Genomic DNA, 17907 nt, shown 5'->3' on the forward strand with positions numbered 1-17907 from the left:
ATTCTTCTGGCCATTAAATTAGGTCCAAGGCAGAATTTTCTCCCCCAAGCCCTCTACAAAATGTGCAGGAATGACCACTTACCATCAGGTGATACATTATCCAAAAAAAGCAAAACCACCTAAACCCTCCAAACTAGGAAGGGATATGTCCTATTTGTCTACGCCCATGGTTCCTGGCAGCCTTCCCCAGCTTTACCTGTGGTAGGCATTTCTTCTGAGGAACACTGAACAGATTTTCCTGAGCCTTGTTGATTAGCCCCCTTTCCTACCCTAGAGGTTTTAAACCCAGAGGCAACTTCCAATACTTGAAATAAATAATAAGCTATTTTTACAAGTGCCTCAGACCAAGGCAGTTCCTGGACCAGAAAAATGTCTAGGAAGCTCAGAACATATATGATAAAGCAAGTGTGCTGGAATTCATAATCTTAATTAATATTACCATTATTGAAGCTACTATTAACCAACTTGTATAGGATTATAGTATTTTGATACTATAACCACTGGTACCTCTGTGCTGGTGTGTACTGGCTGATCATTAAAACCTGGGAGGTTCTCGTGTCTTAGTCTGACTCTGAAAGTAACACTAGACTACAAAAAGCTGTAAGCCTGCTATCAGGGCTGGACATCACTGTGTAACACTCTAAGAAGGAAATGTTCTCCTAAAGCCTATAAAGAACCATACAAAAAGAGTCTAAAGAAATTTAAAAAATACTGTGTATAACCAAAATACGCATTCTGAAGTTATTAAAAGTAACATGTAAAATGGGATCTACCACATTAGGCACAACTGATCCATCACACAGTAAAATTTTATTATGAATTCTGAGTATTGATTAGCAGAATGAACTGAAACTGGATCCCTATCTGTTTTTCTATTGCTTGGTCCCAGAGGTTTTTAATACTTGCAGAATGTAGTGTTTGCTCTGCAAACAAAAGAATCACAGTACCTTATAATGTCCATTCATCACAGCATCATGTAGGGGAGTGATCTGGTACATTCCTCTGATATTTACATCTGCTCCACCCTTTAATAGTTCACTTGCTGTCTGATAAAATCCTCCTACACTAGCTTCATGAAGTGCTGTCCAACCTGTTACACAAAAAAGAAATGGTGTTTGTTTATACTTGGCATCTTAATAATGTTTGTGCTTGCCCTTAAAATAAGAACTCTAATTCTAAGTTGTTGCTTTAAAAATATTTTGGTTATATGAGACAAGATAATCTCACCATGAAAGCAACCTGTATTATTTGTGGATTCAATAAATCTGATGGACAAATAAAATTCCTACCCCTAATTCTGTTGGTGTTAATATGGAAAAATATGAAAGTAAGTAAAATATTTGAAACTATTTTTGCCCCCCTCAAATAAAAAGGCTGTAAGGGGGGGTAATTATTATTAGCTCATAGAGAATGCTGGTTGTAGGCTACTTTTCTGCAGAGAAGAGGGGGAAAAGCCTTATTTGTAACTCAAGGTATTTCCATTAAAATAACCCACCCAGCCAGCAAGACTACGCAGAAGTCAGTTCAAAAGTATACAGTCGACTCATGAACAACGTGGGTTTGAACTATGCAGGTTTACCTTATACACAGATTTTTTTCCAACAGTAAATACTACAGTACTACACAATCTGAGGTTAGCTGAAGGAGTAACCATGGATACGGAGGGCTAACTGTAACTTATTCTCAGATTTTTGACCACACAGAGGGTTAGCACCCTTAACTCCCACGTTGTTCATGGGTCAACTGTATATTTCTTTTCTCCCTATTTGCAAAAAGTTAGTTACAGTAAATTCAACAAACATACCACAAACTGCTCCAAGAAAACCAGTCATCCAAATAAATATCTTCTTCCTTTGCTAGCCAGATTTAATGGTATAAGTCAAAGATATCTAAACTCCAAAAAATCATACAATTGATATAAGAAAACATAAAAAGTTGCAAGTTAAAGTGTGCTTCATTCTTTCCTTCCATAAACCAGAGTTTCTCAACCTTGGCAATAACATTTTCAGAACCTTCTCCATAATCCAGTTTCTCAACCTTGGCACTAACATTTTGGGCTAAATGTTCTGGGCACTGTAGGATGTTTAGCAGTATCCCTGGTCTTAATCCATCAGATGCCAGTAGTACCCTGCTGCCCATTCCAGTTGTAAAAACTAAAAATGTTTCCAGAAACTACCAAATGTCCCCTTTGAGGGGACACTCCAGTTAAGAACGTCTACAGAAGGAGTTTCTCCAATAGTATTAATTAAAGAGCCTTGAGGAAGAAATGAAGAGCACCAAAACTGGTAAATATATAGTTAATAGAATTATTTCCTATAAATTTCCTTAAAATACACAAGGCTACTTAAAGCAAAAATTATAACTTTATGTTTTGGAGTTTATCCTGTATATACATGTAATATATGCGACAGACATAACATAAAGGATAAGGGAGGGGCTCCCCTGGTGGCACAGTGGTTAAGAATCCGCCTGCCAATGCAGGGGACATGGGTTCAAGCCCTGAGCCAGGAAGATCCCACATGCCACAGAGCAACTAAGCCCATGTGCCACAACTACTGAGCCTGCGCTCTAGAGCCCGCGAGCCACAATTACTGAGCCTGAGTGCGACAACTACTGAAGCCCGTGTGCCTGTACGCTCCACAACAAGAGAAGCCACTGCAATGAGAAGCCTGCACACAGCAACGAAGAGTAGCCCCCACTCACTGCAACTAGAGAAAGACCACGCACAGCAACGAAGACCCAACGTAGCCAAAAATAAATAAATAAATTTATTAAAAAAAAAAAGGAAAAGGGAGATGTATTTGATGTTCTTACATTTTATATGAAGTATTACAATATTAACTCTAAGAAGACTATAAAATATTAAAAATGTATATTGTAATCCCTACAGTAATCACTACAAAATAATGCAAAGACAAAAACAAATAGATGAAGACACAAGAAACACAAGTAAAATGGCAGTAAATCCAAATATTCATATTAAATGAAAATCGACTAATTACCCCAATTAGACAGGCAGAGGTTGTCAGAATGAAATTAGAACATTTTCTTACACCATATACAAAAATAAACTCAAAAAGGATTGAAGATGTAGATGTAAGATGGGAAAACTCCCAGAAGAAAACATAGGCAGAACACACTTTGACATAAATCATAGCAATATTTTTTTGGATCTGTCTCTTAAGATGAAGGAAACAAAAGCAAAAATAAATGAATGGGACCTAGTTAAACTGAAAAGCTTTTGCACAGCAAAGGAAACCATCAACAAAACAAAAAGACAATGTACTGGATGGGAGAAAACATTTGCCAATGATATGACCAATAAGAGGTTAATATCCAAAATACATAAACAGCTCATACAACTCAATATCAAAAAACAAACAGGCCAATCAAAAAATGGGCAGAAGACCTGAACAGACATTTTTCCAAAGAAGACATATAGCTGGCTAACAGGCACATGAAAAGATGCCCAAAATGAAAAATTATCAGAGAAATGAAAATCAAAACCACAATGAGATATCACCTCACAACTGTCAAAATGGCTATCATCAAAAAGTCTGCAAATAACAAAGGCTGGTGAGGAAGCAGAGAAAAGAGAACCCTTGTACACTGTTGGTGGAAATGTAAATTGGTACAGCCACTATGGAAAACTGTATGGAAGTTCCTCAAAAACCAAAAAACAGAACTACCTTATGATCCAGCAATTCTACTGCTAGGTATGTATATGAAGAAAATGAAAACACTAATTTGAAGATACATGCACCCCAACGTTCACAGCAGCATTATTTACAAGTAGTCAAGATTTGGAAGCAACTTAAGTGCCCAACAATGATGAACAGAAAAAGAAGATGTGGTACACACACACACACACACACACACACACACACACACACACAGGAATATTATTCAGCCATAAAAAAGAATGGAATCTGTCATTTGCAACAATGTGGATGGACCTAGAGAGTACTATGCTTAGCGAAATACGACAGAGAAAGACAAATACTATATGTTATGACATGTGTGAAATCTAAAAATTAAAAAGAAATGTATATAACAAAACAGAAACAGACTTACACATATAGAGTAAAAACTAATGGCTACCAGTGGATAGAGGGAAGTGGGGAGGGGCAAGAAAGGGGTAGGGAATTAAGAGACACAATCTACTGAGACACAATCTACTATGTACAAAATACATAAGCAATATGGAAATATTGTACAGGACTGGGAAATATAGCCATTATTTTGTATTAACTTTAAATGGAGTATAACATATAAAAATATTGCATCACTATGTTGTATACCTGAAACTAACATAATACTGTAAATCAACTAAACTTCAATTTTTAAAAATAATAAAGAAATAATTGTTTGAGAAAGCCATGTTGGAGTTGAAAGAATAATTTAAAAAATAAAAAATATGTATACTGGCCTCTGCCCCCTGGTTCCTAACACAGAGCTCCTAAAACCCTTGTAAACAGGGGTGGCAGGATGATCTTTCGTCCTTATAGTCTTTGACCCTAGTTCCTGATACAGAATTTCCAAGACCTTTGTCATTTCCTGAATGATAGGAGAATCTGTCTCAGAGCTCCTAAAATCCCTTGGAATTTCCTGGGAGATATAAGTGTATTTTGTTCCAATGAGGCAAGTTTTGGTGGGCTCATAGATGAGGCTGGTCACCAGAAAGACCAAGTCATAATTAGAAGCTGGAACTTTCAGGTCTGCCTCTGTTCTTCAGAAAGGAGAGAGGGGCTAGAAATGGATTTAATAATCCATCATGCCTATGTGATGAAGTCTCCATAAAAATCCCCAAAGTATGGGGTTTGGAGAGCTTATCCAGGTTGGTGAACACATCTGAATGCTGAGAGGACAGCACACCCCAATTCCATGGAGACAGAATTTCCTGTGTTTCGGACCCTTCCAGACCTCACCTTATGTACCCTTTTCAGCTGGCTTTTCATCTGTATCCTTAATCATATGCTTTATTATATAATAAACTGGTAAATATAAGTTAAGTGTTTCCCTGAGTCCATGAGCTGTTCTAGGAAATGATCAAATCCAAGAAATGGGTCATGGTAACCCCCAGTTTGTAGCCAAGGTGAATGAAACCTGTGGGTAACCTGGTGATCTCCTACTTGTGATTGGCATCTGAAGTGGGGGTCAGCCTCATGGGACTGATGTCTTAATCTGTGGAGTCTACACTAACAACGTCTAGTGTCAGAATTGAATTGAATTGCAGGATACCCAGCCGGTGTGGAAGAATTGTTCAATGTGTGGAAAACCCACATATCTGGGTGTGAATAGAGGAGAAACACATGAGTGTTTCCCTGTACAATAAGTATGTAACAAAAACAAATATGGAGAATCTAGAAATTAGGTATACGGATGTTCACTGTTCAATTCTTTCAACTTTTCTGTATGTTTGAAATTTTTCATAATTTCATAAAAATTTTCAAATAAACGTGAACTTTCGGAAGATAACTATTTAAGATCTATTTTTTAAAAAATAATATAAAAACGCTCTTCCCCCAAAGTACTGTCTCCAATAAAAAGCGTGAACTAATTGCTATTTAGGTTCTGGGACCTGTAAACCAGTGGAAATTTGCTTACTGATAATGTACACTGGTTAACTTGATTATTTGCCACAGTCTAGGTTTGGTGGGATGAAAAATGAAGTATCAGAAATCCAAAAGTTATTAACTTTGGAATGCAGATGATGATTTTCCTTCTAGGAAACTTCCTTTCCTTATTTAGGTTTTGCTTAAACTACAATAAAAATTAGTTTCCTAAAGGGGACAGAAATGGCTGCTACAGGAATGAGAAAATAACCATAACAAAAGATGTTTGTTTTCCCTGAGCTCAGAATGACTAAAAGATAAGGTAAATGTAAAGCAACTGTCTGGCTTCCAAGAAAAAGCCAGTCTCATACACTAAATTTACTTCAGAAAATTCCCAAAGAAAACAAAGTACATGTGAGCAATTCATAGTAAATGATGGGGTTTTGGGGAGGGAGGCTGAAAATGAATGCTACTTTAAGTGTGACCTAAGTAAGCAAGGAGGACCCAGTGATGAACAGTATCAGTTCCAGGGTTGAAAGAAATTCCCAGCAGCAGCAAAGCCAGAGGGACCTTTATTCTGCAGAGAGCTACTCTAGACCACATAAAGGGCTACATATTCCAGAAAGAAATCAAATGTAACAAAGAATTTCCCTTCTCCTAAGGCTTACTCCTTCTGTGTTGTAAAACCACTCCTTGTAAATAAAGATGGAGTACATTTTATAACAGATCTTTTATTATCTCCCAAAACTGCAGGTTGGGAGATCCTTAAACAACATAGATTTTTCTTTTTAAAAATGTAAGTATCTTGGAGGAAATTTCTTCAAAGGTTTATAAGAATGTAAATTTCCTATGAAGACAATATAATTTAACGCATTTGTTTAAAAAGATTCAAGATCATAATAATATTAGTTATATGATCTAATGCAGCAATTGTTAACACCCACAGAGATATAAAGTGCACTCTCTTCATTACAGTCCTCAACAATTTTGCCTCTCATTTTTTATGTCTCTTGCCTTGCTGTTGGCTTAAACTTCTTGCTATTATCAATATCCTGACCTAAGCCAACCTTTCTTTTCAGTTCTAATGTGTCATAGGCTTAGGAATCAGATAGGATTCTGTGTAAAATAATGCTCAAGTCATTGATCTGACAGAGTTTTAGCAAAGAAGCTTTATTAGATCTATTTTAGGTATTCAGAATTTATTTTCAGGCTACTTCATGGTTGTCACCCTTGGTTTTGATAGGTAAAGAATTATTGAAATTGGTTTTTTAAATCAAAGATATCACAAAATGTAAATGAGGACTTAAAAATGCAAATGTTATCTATAAAAAGACCATTGGTCTGTTACTATAACGTTTTGTTAATTCCTCAAAAGGCACTTAAGCCTTTATTGGATTATCTCACAAAATAAATTTATTTAAACCTTCCTAGCAGATACTGTTTATCTTTTTGTTTTCATAGTATCTGGCACAGAGGAGGCATACGGTAAAAGCTCACTACATTGAATTATATGGAGGCCATACACCTCTTGTCAGTAGTTCTTGAACATTAATGAGAATAAATATCATCTAGGGAACTTGATTTCCAGATTTTAACCTACAGATTTTGATTGTGATTTTGAGTGATTTTGTGTGTGTGTGTGCTTTGGGAGGGTGAAGTAAAGGTTGCATTTTGAACAAATATTTTAAGTGACTCTTACGAAAATGGCTTATGGACAACCCTTTGCAAACACTGCCCTCTGCAATTCTGTGGGATGTGGTAGCCAGAAGTAGTAAAGGTCAGATTAAGATGCAAATTGAGAAGGAAAAATAGAAAACAAGAGAGTTCAAAAAGTCTGGAAAATATGGAAGGATAAAGAATTCATGAAGGTCACAGAAGTACCTAGGGAAGTGAGGAGAAGGTCACTGCCTGGCCAAAGACAAGCAGGGAATAGCAACTGGGGATGTTAGTGATGGCACAGAAAAAAAGGTTAATGAAAAGAAACATGTTAAGATTGATGCTTGGGAAATCCATAAAGTCCAGTTATTGGCATGTAGAACTACTCCTAAACTAAAGGAGCACATAGAGACTAAGAGAAAGAACCATGTATTTCTCAAAATCAAAGGAGCAAGTGCTCTGGCTAGCAAGTAAGGATCCAAGGTTGAGAGCTATAAGACCATAATGGATGAACTGGGTGTGAGACTTAGAATAATAGTCTTTAAAACCTTGATTATAGTATAAATCCAGGTGCTGCTAAAGTAAGTACTGGGCGTGCACTTGTAATCACCTGCTTGTCCATGGATCGTGCTGCTGATCTCTGTGTACCATAAGACTTTGTGCATTGTTTCATATACCGAGAAAGTCTAGAAACAATAGTAAAAGTATGGACACAGTGCTGCTCAGTGTTTTAAGTACTTACGTGCCTTTAAGGAATCATTCCTCTCCAGGAGAACGTATCAGGTTCTCCCCACAGGAAGACTGTACAGAGACCTAGCCTTGCAGAAAGACTGTTCTTTCTGAGCTTCCTGCCCCACCCTCTCTACCTCATAGTCTGTTCTCTCCATTTCCCTGGCAATTGTCCTTGCTGTACACCTACCATTTTATCATCAATTTTCCCTGAAGCTCAATGTACCATCAGCTTCTTTCAGCTTTGAGCCTCACTTCTCTTCCATTAAAAGCTGAGTCTCATAGTAAAAATGCCCACACAAAGCCAGCAAGCCAGCCCCAGGAACCCCATCCTTCTGTGTAATGCTACTGCACATGGCCCACCTGGTGCAGTGGGCCTTTGAAGGCATAACCTTTGAAGGCAGGCATAATCTTTGAAGGTGAAATGTAATGTTCTTCTCCTGCCTCTCCCCCCCATCTTACCATTTCCCTGGGAGATGATGGTGAAGCACTGCCTAAGTAGAAAAATTACCTGGAAGCTTTCTGTTTGAGACTTGCCTTAGGCCTACTTTGCCATACTTACATAGTAGTGACTCAGCTGAAACTACAAACCACTCTTAAGATAACTGTAAGTGGTAACCACAGCCTACCAGCATAACTTGGCTGATTAACATCTCCACCTTTCTTCATATAATGATGAACAAGATTAGCGTCATTGTTCAGAGCAGCTTTATACAGTAAGTTCTCTCCAAAGATGTTTCTACGGTTAATGTTACAACGAGATACTTTATTCAACTTCATTTTTTCTGAAATGAGGGCATGAACAAAAGAAAACAAAAAAATTAATAATCCTTATTTGAAAATCAAGAGGAATATAAGTAACAGAATGAATCCAGTCAACATTCTGGAATAGAGCATATTACATTATGGAGGAGTATTTCTTCCATTAACCCAACTATAATGGTATCTACATGCAAAAAGATGAAAAAGACAAATGTCATTAGTTTGAAATATTTGAGTAAATTATAAATCATGTAAGCAGTTTATATTGATTGAAACTCTAGGAAAGGTGCATGTATGAGAAGACTAATGGATTATTTTCTTAAAAGTTCTGGTGAAAGGTATTATTTAAATCCAGAATTAGATGTTATTAAACCTAACAAAATATTAAATACCAAAATGTCTTATAAAACCATGAGGAGAAAATCTCAGAAGTATATAAGGAAGATACAAAAATTAACCCCAGCAAGACCAGAAAAGAGAATGCTAAATTTTCTTTCTTTACTAAAAATAATTGTCATGAACTTAAATAAAGCTTGGTCTTGAGCAGTATAATAGTTTTGATTTCCTAACCTGGGAAATATACAATTAAAATAGTTTTCCAGGTTATATATACCAAGTATCATTTCTCCCCTGTGCCTCCTAAACTCCTCATCTAGATAATCCAAATCCTGTCAGTTTTTACAGATAATACTCATTTGGTTTTCCTGAATTTCTGAACAGCTTTTCTTTCCTTTGGCGCACCGCCCAGCTTGTGGGATTGAACCCGGGCCCTCGGCAGTGAGAGCGCAGAGTCCTAACCACTGGACCGCCAGGGAATTCCCTCAGAGGAACTTTGGTGATAGCTTTTCCAGGTTCATCTAAATAACCTGCCCCATCCTGAAACCTCCGAAAGGTAACTGAGTACTGCAACAGGTTTCTTAATGGACCACAATTTAACTGCTTTGTTTTTATTTGATTCTCTCCATTCAGTTCCACTGTAAAACAAACCAACTGCTGAACACCTGAGCCTGCCTTCCCCCACCCCAGACTACAAAGCATTCTGCTCCCACCAGATAAACTATATGCAAAAATCAATAGTCTTTACTCCCAGATCTGTCTTTTCCAGTTGTACCCGCTATTATAAATAAGCAATTTATTAAAAATAACAAATTAAGAATACAAAAATTTTCAATGAAAACTAAGTTGTGAAAGACATTCACTTCTAGTCATGACTAAATAACTGCTGTGACTTGCCCTCCCATTGTAAACAACTAGAATATTAAACAAAATATATGGGGGAAAAAGACCCTTTATTCAGACATTGGAAAACAGGTAGTTCAGACCTATTTGACTTCCCTGAGTGAAGACAAACAGTGAAGTGAGCCCTAAGGTCACTCACTCCAGCTTCTTGTCTGGAGGCTTTTCAGAGTATAGCACAAGCATAGCAAGGTGATTCTGCTGAGCTAAGGAGACAGAGGTCAGAGTCTGGGGAGGCTGGGGTGAACAGAATTTACAGGGCAGGGCACCAGAGATGAGAGCATAGAGAAAAGGCACCAGAAATCTATACAAAGGGCTCCTTGAGTCATTATCTGAATACTGAACTGCTCATGCGTGGGGTGAATCTTCATGAGGTTGGGCAAGAACAATTACCCAGGAACTATAAATTAACAACCATCAGAGATCACACAGGCTGGGAGACATTCACATTCCTGCCAGGCTGAGGAGAGACCTTGCTGAACTACTGGAACATTCAGAGAGACCTTTAATGGGTCATGTCTTAATAGCAGAGCTAAACTAGACCTAGAGTAAGGCCTACACTAGACCTGCCTAACAAGGTTTTTAAAAAAGTGTTGAAAGGATCAAACTGATCTTCAGGTAACTTGTTGGCCAAAACAAAAATCAACACTCTTAAAATACACAGAATGACACTGAATAACATTCTGCTGCATATGGATATACAATTGTTTTCCACTACAAAGGCCTTGTGCCTTTGTCAAAACTCAGGGTTTATTTCTGAACTCCCGTCTCCTTCCATGGACCTATTTCCCTATCTTGATGCGAATATCATGCTGTTTTGATTAAGCCATATAATAATTCTTGAAATCAGGTAATGTTAGCCCTTTAACTTTGTTCTTTATCAGAGCTGTCTTACTATTCTAGATTCTTTGCATTCCATATGAATTTTAGAACCAGCTTTGGCATTTCTACAAGAAAATCCTACAGGAATTTTGATTGAGATTGTGTAGAATCCATAAATATACCTGAGTAGAAATAACATCTTAATAATATTGTCTTCTGACTCAATCTCTCTCCATTTCTCTCCATCAAATTTCCTGTGTTTTCTCTGTTTAATATTTTGTAGGTTTCAGTGTACCTGTCTTTTACATCTTTTGCTAAATTTTATCTTTATTTCACATTCTTTATAACTGTGGCATAAATTTCACTTCCTAATTGTTTGGTTTTCATATTTCACTTTCTAATTGTTTGTTGCTAGAATACAGAAATATAATTAATATCTGTATATTGATCTTGTATCTTGCAACTTTGCTAAACTCACTTACAGTTGCTTTTATTGTAGATTCCATCAGATTTTCTATACAGACGATTATGTCACTTGTGACTAAAGACTGTTTTACTTCTTCTTTTCCAACATGGATGCCTTTTATTTGTTTTTCTTCCTGACTGTACTGACTAGGACCTCCGGTACAATGATCAACGGAAGTGGTGGGAACAGACATCCCTGTCTTATTTCTGATCTTAGGGGGAAAGCATTCACTCTTTCACCATTAAGTATGACAGCTGTGTATTTTTTTTGTAGATGCCCTTTGTCAGATTAACCAAGTTCCCCTCTATTCTGAGTCTGCTGAGAGTTTTCATCAGTAATGGATGTTAGGTGTTGTCAAAATCTTTCTTTGCATCATCTACTAAAATGATCATATGGTTTTTCTTTTTTAACTTATTAATATAACAAATTACAGTGATTGATTTTCAAATGTAATGTAATGGAAATTTTTTGTTCTAGTTCTGTAAAAAATGCCATTGGTAATTTGATAGGGATTGTACTGAATCTCTAGATTGCTTTGGGTAGTATAGTTATTTTCACAATATTGATTCTTCCAATCCAAGAACATGGTATATCTCTCCATCTGTTGGTATCATCTTTAATTTCTTTCATCAGTGTCTTACAGTTTTCTGCATAGAGGTCTTTTGTCACCCAAGGTAGGTTTATTCCTAGGTATTTTATTTTTTTGTTGCAATGGTAAATGGGAGTGTTTCCTTAATTTCTCTTTCAGATTTTTCATCATTAGTGTATAGGAATGCAAGAGATTTCTGTGTATTAATTTTGTGTCCTGCAACTTTACCAAATTCATTGATTAGCTCTAGTAGTTTTCTGGTGGCATTTTTAGGATTCTCTATGTATCCTGTCATCTGCAAACAGTGACAGTTTTACTTCTTCTTTTCCAGTTTGTATTCCTTTTATTTCTTTTTCTTCTCTGATTGCCGTGGCTAGGACTTCCAAAACTATGTTGAATAATAGTGGCGAGAGTGGACATCCTTGTCTTCTTCCTAATCTCAGAGGAAATGCTTTCAGTTTTTCACCATTGAGAATGATGTTTGCTGTGGGTTTGTCATATATGGCCTTTATTATGTTGAGGTAGGTTCCCTCTGTGCTCACTTTCTGGAGAGTTTTTGTCCTAAATAGGTGTTGAATTTTGTCAAAAGCTTTTTCTGCATCTATTGAGATGATCATATGGTTTTTATTCTTCAATTTGTTAATATGGTGTATCACATTGATTGATTTGCATATATTGAAGAATCCTTGCATCCCTGGGATAAATCCCACTTGATCATGGTGTATGATCCTTTTAATGTGTTGTTGTTAATCCTTTTAATGTGTAGTATTTTGTTGAGGATTTTTGCATCTATATTCATCAGTGATACTGCTCTGTAATTTTCTTTTTTAGTAGTATCTTTGTCTGGTTTTGGTATCAGGGTGATGGTGGCCTCATAGAATGAGTTTGGGAGTGTTCCTTCCTCTGCAATTTTTGGAAAGAGTTTGAGAAGGATGGGTGTTAGCTCTTCCCTAAATGTTTGATAGAATTCACCTGTGAAGCCATCTGGTCCTGGACTTCTGTGTGTTGGAAGATTTTTATTACAGTTTCAACTTCATTACTTGTGATTAGTCTGTTCATATTTTCTATATCTTCCTGGTTCAGTCTTGGAAGGTTATACCTTTCTAAGAATTTGTCCATTTCTTCCAGGTTGCCCATTTTATTGGCATAGAGTTGCTTGTAGTAGTCTCTTAGGATGCTTTGTATTTCTGCAGTGTCTGTTGTAACTTCTTTTTCATTTCTAATTTTACTGATTTGAGTCCTCTCCCTCTTTTTCTTGATGAGTCTGGCTAATGGTTTATCAATTTTGTTTATCTTCTCAAAGAACCAGCTTTTAGTTTTATTGATCTTTGCTATTGTTTTCTTTGTTTCTATTTCATTTATTTCTGCTCTGATCTTTATGATTTCTTTCCTTCTGCTAACTTTGAGTTTTGCTTGCTCTTCTTTCTCTAGGTCCTTTAGGTGTAAGGATAGATTGTTTATTTGAGATTTTTCTTGTTTCTTGAGGTACGCTTGTGTAGCTATAAACTTCCCTCTTAGAACTGCTTTTGCTGCATCCCATAGGTTTTGGATCATCGTGTTTTCATTGTCATTTGTCTCTAGGTATTTTTTAATCTCCTCAGCCATCTCTTGGTTATTTAGTAACGTATTGTTTATCCTCCATGTGTTTGTGGTTTTTACATTTTTTTCCCTGTAATTCATTTCTAATCTCATAGCGTTGTGGTCAGAAAAGATGTTTGATATGATTTCAATTTTCTTAAATTTACTGAGGCTTACTTTGTGACCCAAGATGTGATCTATCCTGGAGAATGTTCTGTGTGCACTTGAGAAGAAAGTGTGATCTGCTGTTTTTGGATGGAATGTCCTATAAATATCACTTAAATTTATCTGGTCTTTTGTGTCAGTTAAAGCTTCTGTTTCCTTATTTATTTTCATTTTGGATGATCTGTCCATTGGTTTAAGTGAGGTGTTAAAGTCCCCCACCATTACTGTGTTACTGTCGATTTCCTCTTTCACAGCTGTTAGCATCTGCCTTATGTATTGAGGTGCTCCTATGTTGGGTGCATATGTATTTATAATTGTTATATCTTCTTCTTGGATTGATCCCTTGATCATTATGTAGTGGCCTTCCTTGTCTCTTGTAACATTCTTTATTTTAAAGTCTATTTTATCTGATATGAGTATTGCTACTCCAGCTTTCTTTTGATTTCCATTTGCATGGAATATCTTTTTCCAACCGCTCACTTTCAGTCTGTATGTGTCCCTAGGTCTGAAGTGGGTCTCTTGTAGACAGCATATAGATGGGTCTTGTTTTTGTATCCATTCAGCAGGCCTGTGTCTTTTGCTTGGAGCATTTAATCCATTCACGTTCAAGTTAATTATCGATATGTATGTTCCTATTACCATTTTCTTAATTGTTTTGGGTTTGTTTTTGTAGGTCCTTTTCTTCTCTTGTGTTTCCCACTTAGAGAAGTTCCTTTAGCATTTGTTGAAGAGCTGGTTTGGTGGTGCTGAATTCTCTTCGCTTTTGCTTGTCGGTAAAGCTTTTGATTTCTCCATCGAACCTGAATGAGATCCTTGCCAGGTAGAGTAATCTTGGTTGTAGGTTCTTCCCTTTCATCACTTTAAATATATCATGCTACTCCCTCCTGGCTTGTAGAGTTTCTGCTGAGAAATCAGCTGTTAACCTTATGGGAGTTCTCTTGTATGTGGTCATTTTTCCCTTGCTGCTTTCAATAATTTTTCTTTGCCTTTAATTTTTGCCAATTTGATTACTCTGTGTCTCGGTGTGTTTCTCCTTGGGGTTTATCCTGTATGGGACTTGCTGCGTTTCCTGGACTTGGGTGGCTATTTCCTTTCCCATGTTAGGGAAGTTTTGAATATAATCTCTTCAAATATTTTCTTGGGGCCTTTCTCTCTCTCTTCTCCTTCTGGGACCCCTATAATGCAAATGTTGTTGCATTTAATGTTGTCCCAGAAGTCTCTTAGGCTGTCTTCATTTTTTTTCATTCCTTTTTCTTTATTCTGTTCTGCAGCAGTGAATTCCACAATTCTGTCTTCCAGGTCACTTATCTGTTCTTCTGTCTCAGTTATTCTGCTATTGATTCCTTCCAGTGTAGTTTTCATTTCAGTTATTGTATTGTTCATCTCTGTTTGTTTGTTCTTTAATTCTTCTAGGTCTTTGTTAAACATTTCTTGCATCTTCTCCATCTTTGCCTCCATTCTTTTTCCGAGGTCCTGGATCATTTTCACTATCATTATTCTGAATTCTTTTTCTGGAAGGTTGCCTATCTCCACTTCATTGAGTTGTTTTTCTGGGGTTTTATCTTGTTCCTTCATCTGGTACATAGCCCTCTGCCTTTTCATCTTGTCTATCTTTCTGTGAATGTGGTTTTCGTTCCACAGCCTGCAGGATTGTAGTTCTTCTTGCTTCTGCTGCCTGCCCTCTGGTGGATGAGGCTATCTAAGAGGCTTGTGCAAGCTTCCTGATGGGAGGGACTGGTGGTGGGTAGAGCCGGGTGTTGCTCTGGTGGGCAGAGCTCAGTAAAACTTTAATCTGCTTGTCTGCTGATGGGTGGGGCTGAGTTCCCTCCCTGTTGGTTGTTTGGCCTGAGGCAACCCAACACTGGAGCCTACCTGGGCTCTTTGGTGGGGCTAATGACAGACTCTGGGAGGGCTCACACCAAGGAGTACTACCCAGAACTTCTGCTGACACTGTCCTTGTCCTCACAGTGAGACACAGCCACCCCCCGCCTCTGCAGGAGACCTCCCAACACCAGCAGGCAGGTCTGGTTCAGTCTCCCCTGCGGTCACTGCTCCTTCCCCTGGGTCTCGATGCGCACACTACTTTGTGTATGTCCTCCAAGAGTGGAGTCTCTGTTTTCCCCAGTCCTGTCGAAGTCCTGCAATCAAATCCCACTAGCCTTCAAAGTCTGATTCTCTAGGAATTCCTCCTCCCGTTGCCGGACCCCTGGGTTGGGAAGCCTGACGTGGGGCTCAGAACCTTCACTCCAGTGGGTGGACTTCTGTGGTATAAGTGTTCTCCAGTCTGTGAGTCACCCACCCAGCAGTCATGGGATTTGATTTTACTCTGATTGCGCCCCTCCTACTGTCTCATTGTGGCTTCTCCTTTGTCTTTGGATGTGGGGTATCTTTTTTGGTGAGTTCCAGTGTCTTCCTGTCAATGACTGTCCAGCAGCTAGTTGTGATTCTGGTGTTCTCACGAGAGGGAGTGAGAGCACGTCCTTCTACTCCGCCATCTTGGTTCCTCTCCCCTCACCTTCATTTTTGAAAGATATTTTGCTAGGTATAGAATTCTAGGTTCTAGTTATAGAATTCTATAGAATTTATTTTAGTACTTTAAAGCTGCTGCTCCACTGTCTTCTTGCTTGCACTGTTTCCAACAAGAAATTTAATATCATCCTTATGACATGAAAAAAAAAAAACATGGCCTTTTTTTCCTTATCAACACATACATATTCTTCTGACTTCCTAAATGACTGAATATTATTTCATTGGTTACATTATAATTTGTTAACTATTCACTTAATTTAGATCGTTTCTAGTCATTTTATTATAATAAACAATGCTGTAATGAACATCTTTATAAAATATATTTACATATTTAAGCAAATACAGCCATAGAATAAATCCCTTTAAACAGAATTGCAGATTCAAAAGAATTGTGATTTAAAATTCTGATGAATGTAAATAAACTGCCCTAAAAAAAGACTGAAAAAACTTTTACCAAAAACATATGAGATTGTTTACTTTTTCCACATTCTTGCCACTGGGAATTCTCAAATGTTTATTGGTATTCTCTTAGGTGAAAATTGTACTTGTTAATTTGCATTTCTTTAAGTATGAGTGAGATGTTAATCTTTTCAGGTATTTACATTTTTTTTTTCTGTGAACTCCTATTTTTCTTTATCCTTACTGTTTTGTAAGAGCTCTCTGCATACTAGTATAATTAACCCCTTGTCATGTGTTATTAATATTTCTTCTGTGTTTGATGATTGTTTTTTTTTTAGGATATCTTTCCATACAATTTTTAAAAAATGTATATAGTCAGTTTTATCATTCTTTTCCCTCCTGGCTTCTGGTCTTGAATTGTTCTTTACAAAGGGTTTTTCCAAGATTATAAAAAGATTCACTTGTCTTTTCTCCTAGAACTTTTCTTTTCCTTTAACTCTGGCCAGACTGGAATTAAATTTGGTATAAGGAATGTTATAGGGATCCAACTGTTTGTGTTTTTCACTATTTATTATTTACTCCTTCTTTCTGCCATCAATTTGAGATGCCATATTTATCACAGACCTACCCCCATATTCCCATTGTATCTGGCTTCTACATCTAAACCCTTTATTCTGTTTCACTGATTTATCTGTCTATTCCTGTGCCAATACCAACTTATTTTAACTTCTATTGTTTTCTAATTGCTTTCACATTATGTAGAGCAGGTTCCTGCCTCTCCACTCTCCCTTTGTTTTATTTTTCAGAATTTTGTTAGTCTTTTATATTTATTTTTCCAGCTGAAATTTTGTATCATTCTCATAGCTAACCTCCAGCCTTATAAAGCAAAACAAAACAGAACAATTAACAAATACACAAAAATCTGTTTTTGATTGAGCTCTCATGCATTTACAGAATAATTTAGGGAGAAGTAAGTTTCTTTCAATGCTGAATCTTTATGGTCAAGAATAAGGCTCTTCTTTCCATTTATTCAAGCCTTTTTTATGTCCCTCAGCATAATTTTTACACTTTCTTCTTACAGGTATGGCAATTTCTTATTAGGTATATAAGCAGGTATTTTCTCTCTTTTGTAACTATTATAAATGGGATCTTCTCTTATATTTTGTAACTGGGTAATACTTATGTATATGAAAGGTATTTATTTTTGTCTTCTTTTGGTTTATTGAATTTTTTAAACTTTTTAGCTGGAAATAATTTCCGTTTTGTAAAAATAAAACAAAGGATTCCCCCATTGTTAACATTTTGCCGCCACTTAAATCATTCTATCTGCCTCTTTATATATACATACACATGCACACAGACACATATACACATAATGAATAACTTGCATACACCATGCCTCTTTATTTAGTAATACTTAA

At 36.9% G+C, this 17907-nt stretch overlaps 1 protein-coding gene across 1 annotated transcript in view; it reads right to left on the minus strand.

Moving 5' to 3' along the window:
- Positions 1-17907, minus strand: part of ANKRD31 (ankyrin repeat domain 31) — a gene marked incomplete at its 5' end in the record, with an annotated part of 130763 nt that overhangs the window by 78103 nt on the left and 34753 nt on the right. The window contains 2 exons of the mRNA XM_082651880.1: positions 948-1090; positions 8570-8725. Coding sequence (XP_082508006.1) covers positions 948-1090; positions 8570-8725 — 299 coding nt within the window. The remainder of the gene's footprint in view (positions 1-947; positions 1091-8569; positions 8726-17907) is intronic.

Source organism: Grampus griseus (genome assembly GCF_964374135.1).
Source record: "Grampus griseus genome assembly, chromosome: 3".
Taxonomy (NCBI): domain Eukaryota; kingdom Metazoa; phylum Chordata; class Mammalia; order Artiodactyla; family Delphinidae; genus Grampus; species Grampus griseus.